We start from the raw sequence: 14580 nt of genomic DNA on the forward strand, positions 1-14580 counted from the left end.
TAAACTTTGCCTTTGATTAATCGCTTGAATGATCATCTGCTGCCTTCATCTTCTGTTGATTATCTTTGCAACAGTGGCAGTCACAGTTTTGTTTCTATCCATCTTCTAGGAAGTCAAGATCTTCTTCCTCTTTATTAAAGCACTGGCCTCCCTGCAGCTGCACGTTTTCAGAATTGTTGCCTTTGTTTTGCGAAAATGTATGATGATACATAAATTGAGAATATTAATTTGAGAGTAAATTAGTTAAGTTATAAGTTAATAAGTTAATTACCACTTTATTCTTGTAATATTACGACTTTATTCTCATAAATTAAGACTTTATTCTCGTAATATGACGACTTTATTCTCGTAATGTTACGACTTTATTCTCATAAATTATCACTTTATTCTTGTAATATTACGACTTTATTCTCATAAATTACCACTTTATTCTCATAATATTACAACTTTATTCTCATAAATTACCACTTTATTCTCATAATATTACGACTTTATTCTCGTAATATTCCGACTTTATTCTCATAATGTTACGACTTTATTCAATTACGACTTTATTCTCGCAACATTATGACTTTATCCTCGTGATTTTACGACTTTATTCTCATTATATTCCGACTTTATTCTTGTAATGTTACGACTTTATTCTCGTAATATTACGACTTTATTCTCGTAATGTTACGACTTTATTCTCATAAATTACCACTTTATTCTTGTAATATTACGACTTTATTCTCATAAATTACCACTTTATTCTCATAATATGACGACTTTATTCTCGTAATATTCCGACTTTATTCTCATAATGTTACGACTTTATTCAATTACGACTTTATTCTCGCAACATTATGACTTTATTCTCGTGATTTTACAACTTTATTCTCATAATTTTACGACTGTATTCTCATATTATTATTATTATTATTATTATATTATTTATTCTTGTAATTTCCTTTTTTAGTTTGGCCCTAATACTCCGTTGTACGATATAATATAAATATAGCATAATAATATAGTAATATCCTAATATAACATAATTTTCATAAAATATTAAAACATATAACCAAATGATATCACCATACTATAATATATAACAATATATTAATACTATAGTTTAACATCCCATGAGATTTCACTTAATATAATAATACACTATGAAACAATATATCATGATAATGCCAGGAATGATTATTAGAGTTAGAATTTGTAATTTATGTATTGCAATGAGGGGTGAGGTCATTTTACTGAGGACTTGATAAATGATCAGGAAGCGCCTCTGACTGGTAGCTGCTCTTGTTTTGAAAATCTGACCGGATACCATGTTTTTGACTATTTTTCGGTCTTTATTTTACTTGAGGCCGGTTCTTGTGACTAAACAAACACAACACGTCACGTAGCGAAACTTTTCAGGATATGTTCATCGACACGGTGGTTTATTAAGATTAAACCTCCCGAGGGCTTTAGTTTCAGCTCTTCCGGGTAGCCTAGCTGTTAGCTCAGACCTATCGATCAGTGATCGATCATGGAGGACCAGTACGTGAAGCCCGGTGAGTTAGTCCGACCAGACGCTCCTGCAGCAAATACGACGTTAATGAAGCGTTTTAATGATTAATTAATGAAGTCAGCGAGATCAGGACCAGACAGTTTGTTTGTTTAATGACTGGTGTGTTTGTCTAATCTCATATTCCACATATGTGTCGTCTCCTAAAATCAAATTAAAGGTCAAATTAAAAGTTTGAATAGCTACAAAATTGGAACTGTAGCCATTGAGGGACAAATAAAGGACATGAATCTACGTCAAATTCATAATTAATATTCATTAAATATCTTATTCATATCTATGTCCAATGTTTATGATTTTAATAAACTGCGTCTTTACTTTTCATTAAAAATAAAATAATGTTATGAAGCTCAAACTCAAATAAAACCTAAAACATTGTGCCCATTTTCTTTTCATTTAGCATCTTTTTTTTCCTTGTTTTCATCTACTTGTTCATTTTGAACTAATCTGTACTTTGATCATTTATGCTGTAAATCTGTCAGTAATTAAAAAGTTCACTAGATAGACTGTTGGATCAGAAAACTGAAATAATAATCTTCATAATGGCTCCAAGCAGTCGTCAATGTAATGAAGAGCAGTGTTTTTTTGGTTATCAATATGTTTGAAAAAATGAAATGAAACAAAAATGATTTAATTAAATCACTTTTTTATCCTCAGTTGTTGAGGTGTTAACTGATTTAATCGTTAATTATTCTTTTCCAGTACCAGAGGTGTCAAGTAACGAAGTACAAATACTTTGTTACCTTACTTAAGTAGAAATTTTGGTTATCTATACTTCACTGGAATAATTATTTTTCAGACAACTTTTTACTTTTACTCCTTACATTTTCATGCAATTATCTACTTTTTACTGCTTACATTTTAAAAACAGCCTCGTTACTCTATTTCATTTCGGCCTTTAAATAAAAACTATGCAGTTAAATTGCTCCATCCGGATAGAGTGAATTTGGTTGTGGTTGTTTCAGATGTTCTTGTCCAGTTTTGTTCTTACATCCGTTCCCTCAGATTCCTGCAACTAAACTTGGATGTACATTCCAATAAAGGTTAGGATAAAAGATAACACGCCTCTGAAGTTTGACTTTTTGCACCATTTATAATACTTATAGGCAACTAGTCATCATATCTTCTGCTCTCTGAAACACACGTTAGTGCTCAATAGTACACATATATGGTTCTTTAATATATTTGTATTATACTAAGATGCATTCATTTTCAATGGCTTTTGTCCTTAATGGCTTTTTTCCCCCTTACATTACTTTTACTTTTATACTTTAAGTAGTTTTGAAACCAGTACTTTTATACTTTTACTCGAGTAAAAAACTTGAGTTGATACTTCAACTTCTACAGGAGTATTTTTAAACTCTAGTATCTATACTTCTACCTGAGTAATGAATGTGAATACTTTTGACACCTCTGTCCAGTACTGTTCATAAACTTCTGTTTCTGTAACCAAGGTAACCAGGAGCGGGGCTGGAACGACCCGCCCCAGTTCTCGTACGGCCTTCAGAAGGCCCAGGGACCACAGAGGAACCTCCTGAACAAGAGAGTAGCTCCGCCCACAGCCTCATGTATGAAACCTACGTCACGAACACCTGACGGTCAGCTAAAACAACCCAAATACATTAACCATCCCGCTTCTGATTGCTCCTCAGGTGCAGGAGCCCCAGCCACACCCCCTCCCTCCTCCAGCCCGCTGGTACCGCCTCCATGTGGTATAACGCCGCCTCCATCCCTGCCAGGTAAGAGGTAAAAAGTATTCCATGAGAAACACAGGCTTGTTGCTATGACAATAAGCATGACTGACAGCTTAAATACCTTCATTAAAGCTCAACGTCCAGCTGACGGAGTGGCCACGCCTCCTCCTCGTTTTGGATCAATGAGGACTCAGGACGAGGCTGACAGCAACCAATCAGAGCCTGACGTAGAGGCTGTGATGTCAGTGCTGAACCGAGCGCTTGACGCCTGCAGAAACTCAGTTAAAGTGAGTGTAAATCCTTGCACAGCAACAGGGGGCGCCGTTACAGTGCCGAGCCCACAGATGTGTGGTTATGATGATGGACTGGAAACTGGTGCTGGACTGAAGAAACAATAATCTCCTAAAGTCTGTCCTCCTTAATTTTCCACCTTAATAATAATAATAATAATAATAATAATAATAATAATAATTCTTTATTTTTAAAAAGGGACAGTGACATTGATCGTAAATGTACCCGAGTTAGCCGAAAGTCTAATTTTCATTGGCAGTCCCTTCGCCAGATGTTAATAGACTTTTTTTGAAAAATAAAATAAAAAATGCGCAATAGACATAAACACAAATACAGCATGCATGACATATCACAACAAAGACAGATACAGTGCAAAAACAGAATAGAATAAAACAAATGAATAAAAGTACAGTACAATCATCTTAAAACCAGCCAAATTGGCTAGCATACAGTTTTAAATAACATTTATTCACACTTCACAGTGTTAGGTTTATACACTTAACATTTGTATCATCAAACTTTCTGGAGACAAAAAGAGACACAACAACAGTTAAATGACTTGCGCAAGGAGAGCAGTCGAGACGTGTAAGATCTCCAACATACTCTGATTTGTCTCTGCTGCTTCCTTGCTTTTATTCACTCTGGGTGTACCCTAGTTTACAGAGCTGACTGCGCCCCTAAAGGGAGGGGGAAAGGGAGTGGTCGCAGTCAGTCGACAGTCAATGAACAGGTATAGATTGTTCTTGTTTAGCAACAAGAAGTTTCCTCTTCTCTGCAGATTTCTGCTTTATGCTGACAATCAGGAAACTTCTTATGCAGCACTTTTTAATCACTTAACACAGCATTGTTTTATCAGTGTGTCACAGGCGTAAGCAAATTATCATACGTTCTGTTAATAGCGAGCATGATAACTTACTACAATAATAATTCCAACATACAGGTAAAATAATAGCTTGTATTAAAGAGAGCCACTAGCACTACTACTAGTAGTAGTACTACTAGTGCTCACATCTTTGTGAGTCAACAAGCCAGTCCTTTGCATCAACTTTAAAAGAGTGATATGATGGAGATTCTCTGACATGATATCCCATGTTGTTGGGGCTGTTTCTCCAGCCAGGGTCCCCAGGTAGGGTCCGGGGGGATGGGCCAGACAAAAATCTCCTGCCAGATGGTCTGCACACAATGACTGTTTTGAATCATGGTTAACTAGCCAATCAGCGCACTTATAATCCGTTATGGTCCTGATGCCTCTCCACATACTATCTGGGTTGTTTTCAAAATGCTCCTCAATACGCCATTTGTGCCTGCATTTTGCTACCTGAATGCCCCTTTTCAGGAGTTTCTGGGGAGTCCTGTCAGCCAGCTTGTCACCTGACCTGATGAGTAAGAGTTTAACTGTGCTCTCTAGTCATGGTTTGTGGTTTGGTAAAACCTTGATGGTCCTTGTTGGATCAGCATCACTCCCCAGTCAGTGCACTCAAAGACGTCCTGTAATGTAAAGACGTCTCCTCAGTCCATACCTCTACAGTTCTGCTGGTCAGTCTTCAGCTGCAGCTCAGTAGGTTTCTACTCTGGGATCAGATTTACAAAGATGTGGTCCGACATGCCCGGGAGTGACGCTGCAACCGTCCTGCATGCTCCACGGATGTTACTGTCTCTCGTTGGAAATCCTATGAAATGATGGACTTTCAGGAAAACTGCCTTGAACTCGATGTGGTTAAGTCTCTGGCCACGATCACCTCTGGATTGCTGTACATATGCCGACTGATTGTGCAGAACAGCTCTTCCGATGCTTATTCAGCATTAGCTCGCAGTGACATGTACGATTGTAGACATGTATGCATATGGACAATGCATTATGGGAGGCAGGTGAAGGCGCGGGCCTTCCAGCTCCTTGTTGCCAGAACTAGTTCTTAAAGGTATAGTCTGTAATCGTATTCAAAAACATTTATTGTTATACTGGGTGAAATGGTCCTTCCATCCTGAGAGTAGCCAGTGAATAATGTGTTCAGAAAAAGGAAAGAAAAAAATCCGACCTCTCTGACAGCTTTAATCCTGTAAAAACTCTGACCAATCTGTTTTTTGCGGTCCGAGTGGCACGGATTGGTCAGAGGACCAGAGGATTGGCAGGGGGGAAAGAACCAATCAGATGCCTTCATTTTAAGTCCCGCCCACGCCCCCCTCTGTCCCATGCGCGCACTCGTCACGTTGAAAATCTTGCCGGAAAACTTCACACAATCGAGTCACGTTTGCTGAAGAATGCCGCAGAAAACGAAAAAACGCAGCCAAAAATACCACCTCCCCAGTATGGGGGTCCGTGGGGATGGAGGCGTCTCCATCCCGGCGAGGGCGCAGAGCGCCGGTGCGGGTGGCGGTGCGCTGCGGTGCCGTGCAGGCTCTGTTGCCACGGCTACGCCGTAGGGTACGGCGTAGCCTACAGCGTAGGGCACGCAGGGACGCGCACCATTCTGCGTTGGTGTAACGCGGAACCATAAATCAGCCTTCAGTGTGTGCTCTGTGTGCTGTTCTGAACTTCGTTTTGCTGGGACGTCGGGTCCCTCCGCCGAGACACAACTTTTACGGTATGCATTCATTGTTGTGTCTAAAAATGATGCGCAGTGCTCACCCAATCAGAAACGGTACAGATATTCTGTGATATTTTTTTTTAATTTGTAAAAAATAAAATTATAAAAAAAATGAAGGATCCCCCATAACTTTGATTGGGTGGGCAGGACGCACGTTTGGGTGGGCACAACCCACCCCTGCCCCCCCCTATAACCGGCCTCGCTTACAGGTGAATGAGACATGGGGTAGTTTTGTTGAAAATGTGCTGTCCAAAATGTCCTGGAAAACTGGACTCCTGCAAATGCGCGTTCCCCAAAGTTTGTGGGGACGTGGCTTTGGACGGAGCGCTGACGGGAGGGGGAGGAGGGGGCGGGGCTTAGAGGAGGTGCCACTTTCAAATCTTGCTACCTCTCAAACATTACAGAATAACTTTTTTTTTTAAAGATTTTTTGGGGCTCTAGTGGCCCTTTATTGAAGATGCAGACTGGAAAGGGGTAGAGAGAGAATGGGGACGACACGCAGCAACGGTGCGCAGGCCAGGATTCGAACCTGCGACCGCTGCAGGAGGAGGACTGTAGCCTCAGTATATGAGCCGCTGCTTAACCCACTGCGCCACCTAGTGGCCCACAGACTTTTTAAGAGATTAATTAACTCGCTACTGGAGGGAAAACAACCTGGGTTTGTACGTGAAGTTCAGAAGTGGCGACTATTTGTAGTCGGGCTCAGCTCAGCACTCAACGTGGGCTCTGACCTGTTCTCTTATTGGTGTTTATCTGACTGAATCATATCATTTCAGACTTGAGCTACAGCTCTTAAGCACAAAGCCTGTATTGATTTAGAGTTGATGCTTTTCTTGGTGTAGCTCAGGTGACCACTGGAGACTGATACGCTGTTAACACATTTGTCATCAACCTGTCTGCAGGATCAGGTGTGCAAAGATGTGGCCAAGCGGCTCCGCCTCCTGGAAGACAGCTGGAGGTCAGGTAGACTCAGCTTACCTGTCAGGAGACGCATGGAGACCCTGTCTCTAGGTAACCAGTCTGACTGCCATATTACACACCTGTGCAGCTGCCTATCTGTCTGAACACCTTTCTTTCTCCCAGAGGTTCATTCAGCTCACTGGGATTCAGCTGATGAGATCCATCGCTCCCTGATGGTTGATCATGTGACCGAGGTCAGCCAGTGGATGGTCGGCGTTAAACGACTCATTGCTGAGACTCGAAATCTGAGTCCAGAACATTTAGGAAGCCTCAAGATTGCAACAGGACCAGTCCAGGACCCTGTAGGAGCAGTCGACGACACTACAAAACCAGTCCAGGACCCAGATTCCCAGTCCTGACTTTACACCAGGTTTTCTCTTCTCTTTCAATTTCTCTCCTTGTGCTGATTAATCTCATGTTAAAGTACTTCTTAAACTGGGTCTGGGTCGGGTTGGGGTTGTCAGCAGTTTCTCCAGAGACACTGATACCCTTCAGTTCTGTTTTCTTAACTGCGTTTGGACTCTGAAGTTTGGACAGTAACTTAGGAGTGTGGACTTAATGGTTTTGGTTTTATTCAGACTGGATGTGAACTTGCAACTGGACTTGGACCAACAGGACGGATTCTGACGTCTGGAAGAACCCTCTGATTAAACCCCAAAAACTCTTGACTTGGGAATCTGGACACTCATGACTGCAGAATGTGGAGCCTTGTGTTTTGGAATCTGGACTTGAAATTGTACCGTGACCTCTGGAAACGGGGGTCTTTAAGACCTCTGGACTGCAGACTCATGATCGTAATTTGGTTCAGAGTTAAAAACCAGAATACTGCGGTCCGGTTCTGCTGTGCTTCTTCTCCGTCCTCAAAACCCATCATTTCAGAGACGGAGCCCTTCGGAGCGCTCCTTGTTAGCCTGGAGGTGCGAGATTACATTGTAACAGGAAGGTTTTCGAGGTTTGGTGACAGTCGAGCTCGAATCATCCCGTTTGAAGTTGTATATCTCTCCACGACTTTGTCTTTGTAGAAATATAAATATAAAAGGATGAGTGGTGTCAAAATAAAATGAGGGTTTCTACTACTAATTTAAACTTTTTCTGGTTTCCTGCGTGGTTCACGTCTCTTCCCTCTGAATCGTTTCTCATCGGCCTCCACAGGTTCAGGTCGCACCTGCTGGTGGCGTTTTATTTTGAAAATTCACCAGATTCTCTAGCAACCTCATGTGGGACTTCCTGCTCCGTCTGCTGCGTGTAAACAGAACAGGTTAAGCATCAGTCTAGAACCGACTGGACGAGTAGAGGAGCCGGTGGCTTCTGCTTCCTAACCGGTTTCTGACCAGAGCGGTTGTGATTGACGGCAGCAAGTGCTACGCAGACGTTTCAAGGCGTTGCCACGACCGGTGGGACTCGGAGATTAGACTTCCGGAAGCTCCTTCCATGCATCTGGATTGAAGTGATGAAGCTGCACGGACCATCGGACAGCTGTTAACGTTCAGAACCAACACGTGTGACGAGAACATGAAAACCACACCGACTGTTCTGTCCATTTAAATGAACCTGAAATTTCCTCTGGAGAAACAAACTCTAGTTGAAATGACGTCAGGTGACATCAAAGCTGGTGAGAACGTTTCCAGAACTAGACAGTTTCTGCAGTACACAAGCGTCACAATCAATCAATCAATCAATCAAAACTATAAACTTTAATAAGCACAGGTCAATTATAAATGCAACAAAACCATTAGATACAAATAAAAGCAGCAGAATCATCATACTTAAGGTGGGAACTTTGTAGAACCAGGACATTGTTCTCAGACAAATCAGGATCAGTTTCTGATCAGCAGCCAGTACCAGACTGGCATCTTGGAGCCGTCCAATCTTCTCTTCATTCTGATTGGATGATCGCTGAAATTACGTATATTTATAAACTGTCCATTAATTCTATTGGTTGAAGTAGAGCCACATGTGTCAGTTATCCAGATGTTCCTGAGATATGTCCTACAAACATTCACAGCTCAGCAACTGTTCCACATGGAGACGCTAGAAAATCCTGAAGATGTCACTGATGCAAACAGATCCAAAGCTGTTCTAGATGAAGGGAATGACTACATTTATATTTAAAAAAAAAGCAGTTTTATAATTTGTTACCTGAAAAACCTCAATGACACAAGTATGACCAAATGTACCAAAACATTAATCTACAAAGAACCTCTAAAATCTCTCTGTTCCACATCAGGAACATCACTCTTGGTCCGGTTGAAGGTGAGATGTTATAGATGGATTTCTAGAGTGTTTTGGTTTAAAATGCATGAATCCAAAGATATATGAGCTCTAAAAGTGGAAGATTTACTCAAACTTCTGCTGTTTATCTTCATTTATTCTCATCTGATGGTATTTATACTTGATTTTACTCTTCTGGTGGAGTCTCACCTGTTTCCTTTAGGTAGACACCAGATTTATTCACATAATGATTCTGGTGGAGATCAGATGTGGTTTTAAAGCGGGAACCTCAGAAACAGACCAGGGGCCTCATTTAAAATGGAGTGCGTAGGATTCATACTAAAAGTGCACGTACACCCAAAAGCCGAAAGTGGCAGGCGCAAAAGAAAATCCGGATCTATAAAACCATGTGCACGCACACTTGCATGCAATGTTCGCTTTATAAATCACAGTCCAGCTGGAAGGCTGCGCAGCTGAATCCGCCTCATATCCCGCCCTCTACACACCCACTTTTTACCTTAAAAGGGTAATGCAAAGTAGTATTTGCATATGAATGAGCCTGCTGAGCATGCGCAGTGGCTTCCTGCAGCCTGTTTGGCGTCAGAATGAATGAACGTGTCGAGCCACCGTGCCACTGAATTTCACTGAGATCTGAGATCGAGATGTTGTAGATGAGGTGGAGGACAGGAAAACGACATGATTTGGTGGTCACAGTAAAAGTAGAAAAAGTAGGCCTATATAAATAGTATAAAATAAAGCGAGTGAGTGGCAGCACGCCGTTGCTGCGCTAAATGCCGTGAGTGCCCCGGCGCAGGAGGGGGGACATGTCCCCCCGTCTTTTCAAAATCATGTTTTTATCCCCCCCACTTTTTACAGTTTAAAAACTAACGGTAGGCTCAGCCTGTAATTACAAATCATCAAGACACCCTGTGCGAAGGTGATGCGAGAGCAGCCCGGTAGCCCCGCTCCCCTCCCCTCAGAGCTGCTCAGGGCTGATTTATGGTTCCGCGTCACAGCAACGCAGAGCCTACGGCGTAGGTGCGCGTCACCGCGTATCCTACGCCGTAGGCTCTGCGTCGTTTTAACGCGGAACCATAATTTAGGCTTACACCTGCACGTAAAGGTTTCACGCGCGCGTAAAACTCATTATATATATGAAAAAAAAATCTGTGTCCCTTTAGGGGCTCTGACGGAGCCCCTCATTTGTTCTGCCCTAAAGCGGTGGGTGAAGAGGAGGCGTGTCCTGCACCGCGGCTGCAGCAGAGTCCTGACTGACGCTGAGGTTCAAACACAGAGGGACACGATCAGTGCTATTTTATTATAAGTCTGATATATGTTGTGATATGTGATGACATTATTAAGAGTATGACATGAATCTGGCTTCATTTCACCACCTCACAGCCTGCGTCGCCAGTTCCCCATGTCTTAAGTAAGTTCCTACGGGAGGGTCAGGGTTGCCGTAGGGATACGCAGATTTTTCGGTTAGTTTTTTCTTTTTAGATCCCAGCCTTTGCGTAGAAGGTGGCTTGCCCATCTTTCAGGCCCTCTTTGTGCGCAAGCAAGCTTTATAGATGAGGCCCCCGGTTATGTCCTCAGCGTGATTACATCCTATCTCTTCTGTTCTGAACTTGTATCTTACAGGCACCTTTAAGCATGAACGTTTACGTCTTTGGACGTACATCTTCTAAGCACTTTGTGTTATACATCCTTTCTTCACTGAGAGGATGAAAAACGGAGAGAGGGGAGACAAATGCATTGTCAAAGGTACAAAAGACAAGATATGTAAGTATTATGATCCCTTAACTGGAGAACTAAGAGTCCTTTGTACATTTGACTGATAAATGATTAGTTGGTGGACTACAGAGGTGTAAACAGCAGACTTGTTTCATAAGAATTACACATCACTAACAGCACAAAAACATACTTGATCTCTGAGTATTAATCAATAACAGTCTGAAACTATCTTAATACAAAATTTACCGCTCAGAAGTTGTGCTAGTAAACCTCTGCAGCCTGGGAATTATAGTGTTTCTCTCACTTTATGTTCTCTCACTAAATATCAAATCCAACGATGAACATGTGGTGTTATATTTTTGTCTGATATTTGCTTATATTGCTGTACAAAGAGAAACGTAAACAGAAACGTAACCAGTAAAGTTTATGTACATCTTCAAATATGTTTCGGGAACACTCAGCTTTTAAGTGTTTGAGTTTTACGGCAAACAGCTGGGTTTGGGGACACGGTGAAACGGCTGCTGTAACTCCAGTCTGCCACCAGATGTCGCTGTTCACCATCCAAACCGAGAAAACGATGTTGAGGACCCTTATTGTTGTTTGTCCACGAACAGCTGACTCAAAAACACGTCCAAAGACGTCTGAAATCAAACTTAATACAAACTATTTCTGTTTCCAGAAGTGTAGCGTCTGCAGACAATCAGGGACAGCTCTGACACTACTGTTATTTTTTAATGTGAATTATAACCTGAGTTAATTTTAACATCCAGTGTTCGTCAGTCTCTAATGAAAGAGAGTACGGTATCTAGCTAACATCTAGCTAAAGTTGGGAATAAGTTTTCTAAGGGTTTCATATATGCTGCTTCTGAACACTTCATTAGCGTGTCATCAGCGGCGTAAGCATATTGCTTCTCCAGATACTCTCTGTCGGACTTGGATCGTGTAGATATGTCTCTCAGACAGGTATCGAGGTGGACGGTGGCCTTGAACCTGGACTGGAGGAGCACCAGAGACAAAGCCAGGGTGATCACACAGAACGGGACACTCGGGCTCTCCCCGTCTGGGAGGATGAACGGGATGATGATGCGGTTCCTTCCAACTGGACCGTACTTATTTATGCGAGTCTCAACATATTTCCAAATACCATCCTCTGGTTTAAGAGGACTGAGTGTGATGTTTGGGATCATCTGTCTTCTAGCATTTTTCATTGAGTTCCAGTGGTCCGGCAGCTTCATGGGTCGATGCTTTTCATCAGGAACTTTACAGCTGTCCTTACTTTTGCAGTAAAATACTCTGTGCTCAGGTCTAATCCTCCCTGTAGCGATACCGTAGGCTACCCCACTTGTGGCAGAGTTCCAGGGAGCGTAGAGAACCACGTCCTTGATGGAGGACAGAGGCATCAAACAGCAGGCCGGCATCATGGGCTCTCTGATTGACCCATGAGCTGCAAAGGTGATGTCCACAGTGTTGTCGTGATCCTTCTTCTCTTCCTCATCGATGCGTTTTTTCAGGAATAGGTAAATGTCCACCAGCTCGGTGAAGGTGCTGGACTCTGAATTCTCTCCGAGCCACTTCCGAACGGTTTGATCGGTACAGTTTATCATTGCAAGCTTCATCAACCGCCCTCTTTCTGAGCTTGGGAGGATTTTAAGGAGTAACTGCCTTTCCCGTTTGCTGATGGAGAAAGAACACAGAGGAATTAATTTAGTATGAGCGAACAGTCAGTAGCGGGTTGCTGAGGTACTGACAGAAATGGGAGGATCGCAGCATGAAAACACTTTATAAGTATTTGAAGTAAGTAAAGTATTTTACCCAGAATCCTGGATAAAACCAAGCAATGACAACAGTCTCTAAATCACACAAACTCCCAGTTTGAAATCAGAGATGTCACTTCCGACAGGTTCATGTATCAGAAAAACTGTGCACTTAGGTTTCAGCTTCCACCCTGAACATCAGCAAAAATCAAAACATCTGGAAACGTTTTTCAAACATGAATGAAGTCACTCACAGGCATTGAAATAGAGGCTGGAGGTCGCTCATGATTGGTTGATCACCAGGAACTGGAAGCAGACTACAACCTGTAGAATGACAACAAAGGAAAGCTGCTGATCAGAAGATGAAGACGTGGTGAACACATATCAACACCTCAGGTTCACACCAGTCTGTCATCAGCTGATGTCAATCAGCTGAGCCTCCAGAAGGTGAACTAAACTAGACAAACAACATTCCCATTAAAAATGCATGTGTGAATGCTGAGAACTGAACTGCTGAAAATGCTGCTGAAATTATAGAACGTGAGTTCAAACATTTGAATAATCTTCTAATTCATAGCTGTTAGCCGAAGGTTTATCAGAAATGACCGCATGACTAAAAAACATAAGTGGAAGAACTGTTATCTAAGCTTGTGTTGAAATAGTGTTCCTTCAATATTTGCTTGGGGCTCATGTTCTGGGGTCCTCAAACACCCACAAATATTTTGTTTTGTAATAGATGCTATGTACATAATATTTAATAAAATTAAAATAAAACATAATTGTTGAAACATAAGAAGTTGGAAAGCCTTTCTATTTGCTAAATAATTTGAAATCGTGACACCTGAGCAGCCAAAAGGTAGAACCGGGGGAGAAAATATGGTGCTTAAGTTGCATGACAACATTCAAATGTTTTTGAATACTTTAAAATCACTTAAAAGCTTTTGACGAACTAAATGTCTAAAGACATTCATACAGTTTTACCTTAGATTTGTCCTAATCTAAATGATTAAAAACAATATGAGTAAACTATTTCTCCTTTTGTCCCATCTTCTTTATGACCTTTGTTCAGAGATGACGGTGATCTAAATTCCACGTGTGGGCTTTTATTTTGAAAATCTATCATGTTTCAGACCCTTTTTTCAACTGACATCTGATTTTTTTCCCATAACATCATACTTTCTAATGATATATAAACTTTCTGTAAGTTCCATATGCTTTTATTTTGAAAATCCAATATAGAAGCTGATCCTTTTAGCCCTTAAACAGTTATGGTAAATACTGTGAATTCAGCTGAGCTTCTCTTTCTCCCAGCCGATCTCATTTATGAGTTTGGTGAGAGATGACGGCCATAACATTCATACTGTATATGACCTTTCTAAGAAAAAGATAAAAATAAAATAAAACAACACCATATTTCCCTCTTCTTTCATTTTTGAGAACTAATCAAAAATTAGTTCTCAATACTAAAATACTAAATGTCTTTTAGTATTTAGTATTTTTAGCTGTAACAGTGAAGAGAGAAACCATTGAGTCACTGTAACAGTGAGGATACACAGAGAACTCATCTAATTTTGGTCATACTACCTTCCAAGTCTGGCTTCCTCTTTGAACATCATTTGACGGATGTCAATCATTGTAGGATATTTATGTCCCAGGGAACAGAGGAACACAGCAATGTTTGTTATATCTTTTAGTTGTAAAAGAATGAAGGCACAGCACTGAGATTTAAACAAAAGCCTAATTCAGGGCTTCTACAACATTCTTTGTTTTGTGTCTGTTTGGACGTTTATACT

The 14580-nt window shown here is 41.3% G+C and overlaps 2 protein-coding genes across 4 annotated transcripts; one reads left to right on the plus strand and one right to left on the minus strand.

Annotated features, from left to right (window-relative positions):
- The first annotated feature begins 1347 nt into the window (after nucleotides 1–1347).
- sra1 (steroid receptor RNA activator 1) lies at nucleotides 1348–8186 on the plus strand. 3 transcript variants are annotated; one of them, XM_061740463.1, is made up of 6 exons: nucleotides 1348–1544; nucleotides 3013–3297; nucleotides 3385–3539; nucleotides 7031–7139; nucleotides 7212–7458; nucleotides 7667–8186. In XM_061740463.1, exons 1-5 carry the CDS (start codon nucleotides 1520–1522, stop codon nucleotides 7445–7447), a joined length of 810 nt encoding a protein of 269 aa, XP_061596447.1. In that variant the 5' UTR covers nucleotides 1348–1519; the 3' UTR covers nucleotides 7448–7458; nucleotides 7667–8186. The 3 variants fall into 3 exon arrangements, with proteins under 3 accessions (XP_061596447.1, XP_061596448.1, XP_061596446.1); XM_061740464.1 differs by having other exon boundaries at nucleotides 3013–3126; nucleotides 3211–3297; nucleotides 7212–8185; XM_061740462.1 differs by having other exon boundaries at nucleotides 7212–8186.
- A 3549-nt stretch (nucleotides 8187–11735) lies between these two features.
- Nucleotides 11736–13109, minus strand: LOC133460003 (uncharacterized). Its single transcript, XM_061740461.1, has 2 exons — nucleotides 13042–13109; nucleotides 11736–12707 (listed from the first exon to the last, which is right to left on the minus strand). Exons 1-2 carry the CDS (start codon nucleotides 13071–13073, stop codon nucleotides 11843–11845), a joined length of 897 nt encoding a protein of 298 aa, XP_061596445.1. The 5' UTR covers nucleotides 13074–13109; the 3' UTR covers nucleotides 11736–11842.
- Nucleotides 13110–14580: the final 1471 nt, after the last annotated feature.

This window comes from Cololabis saira, chromosome 14 (genome assembly GCF_033807715.1).
Source record: "Cololabis saira isolate AMF1-May2022 chromosome 14, fColSai1.1, whole genome shotgun sequence".
Classification (NCBI taxonomy): domain Eukaryota; kingdom Metazoa; phylum Chordata; class Actinopteri; order Beloniformes; family Belonidae; genus Cololabis; species Cololabis saira.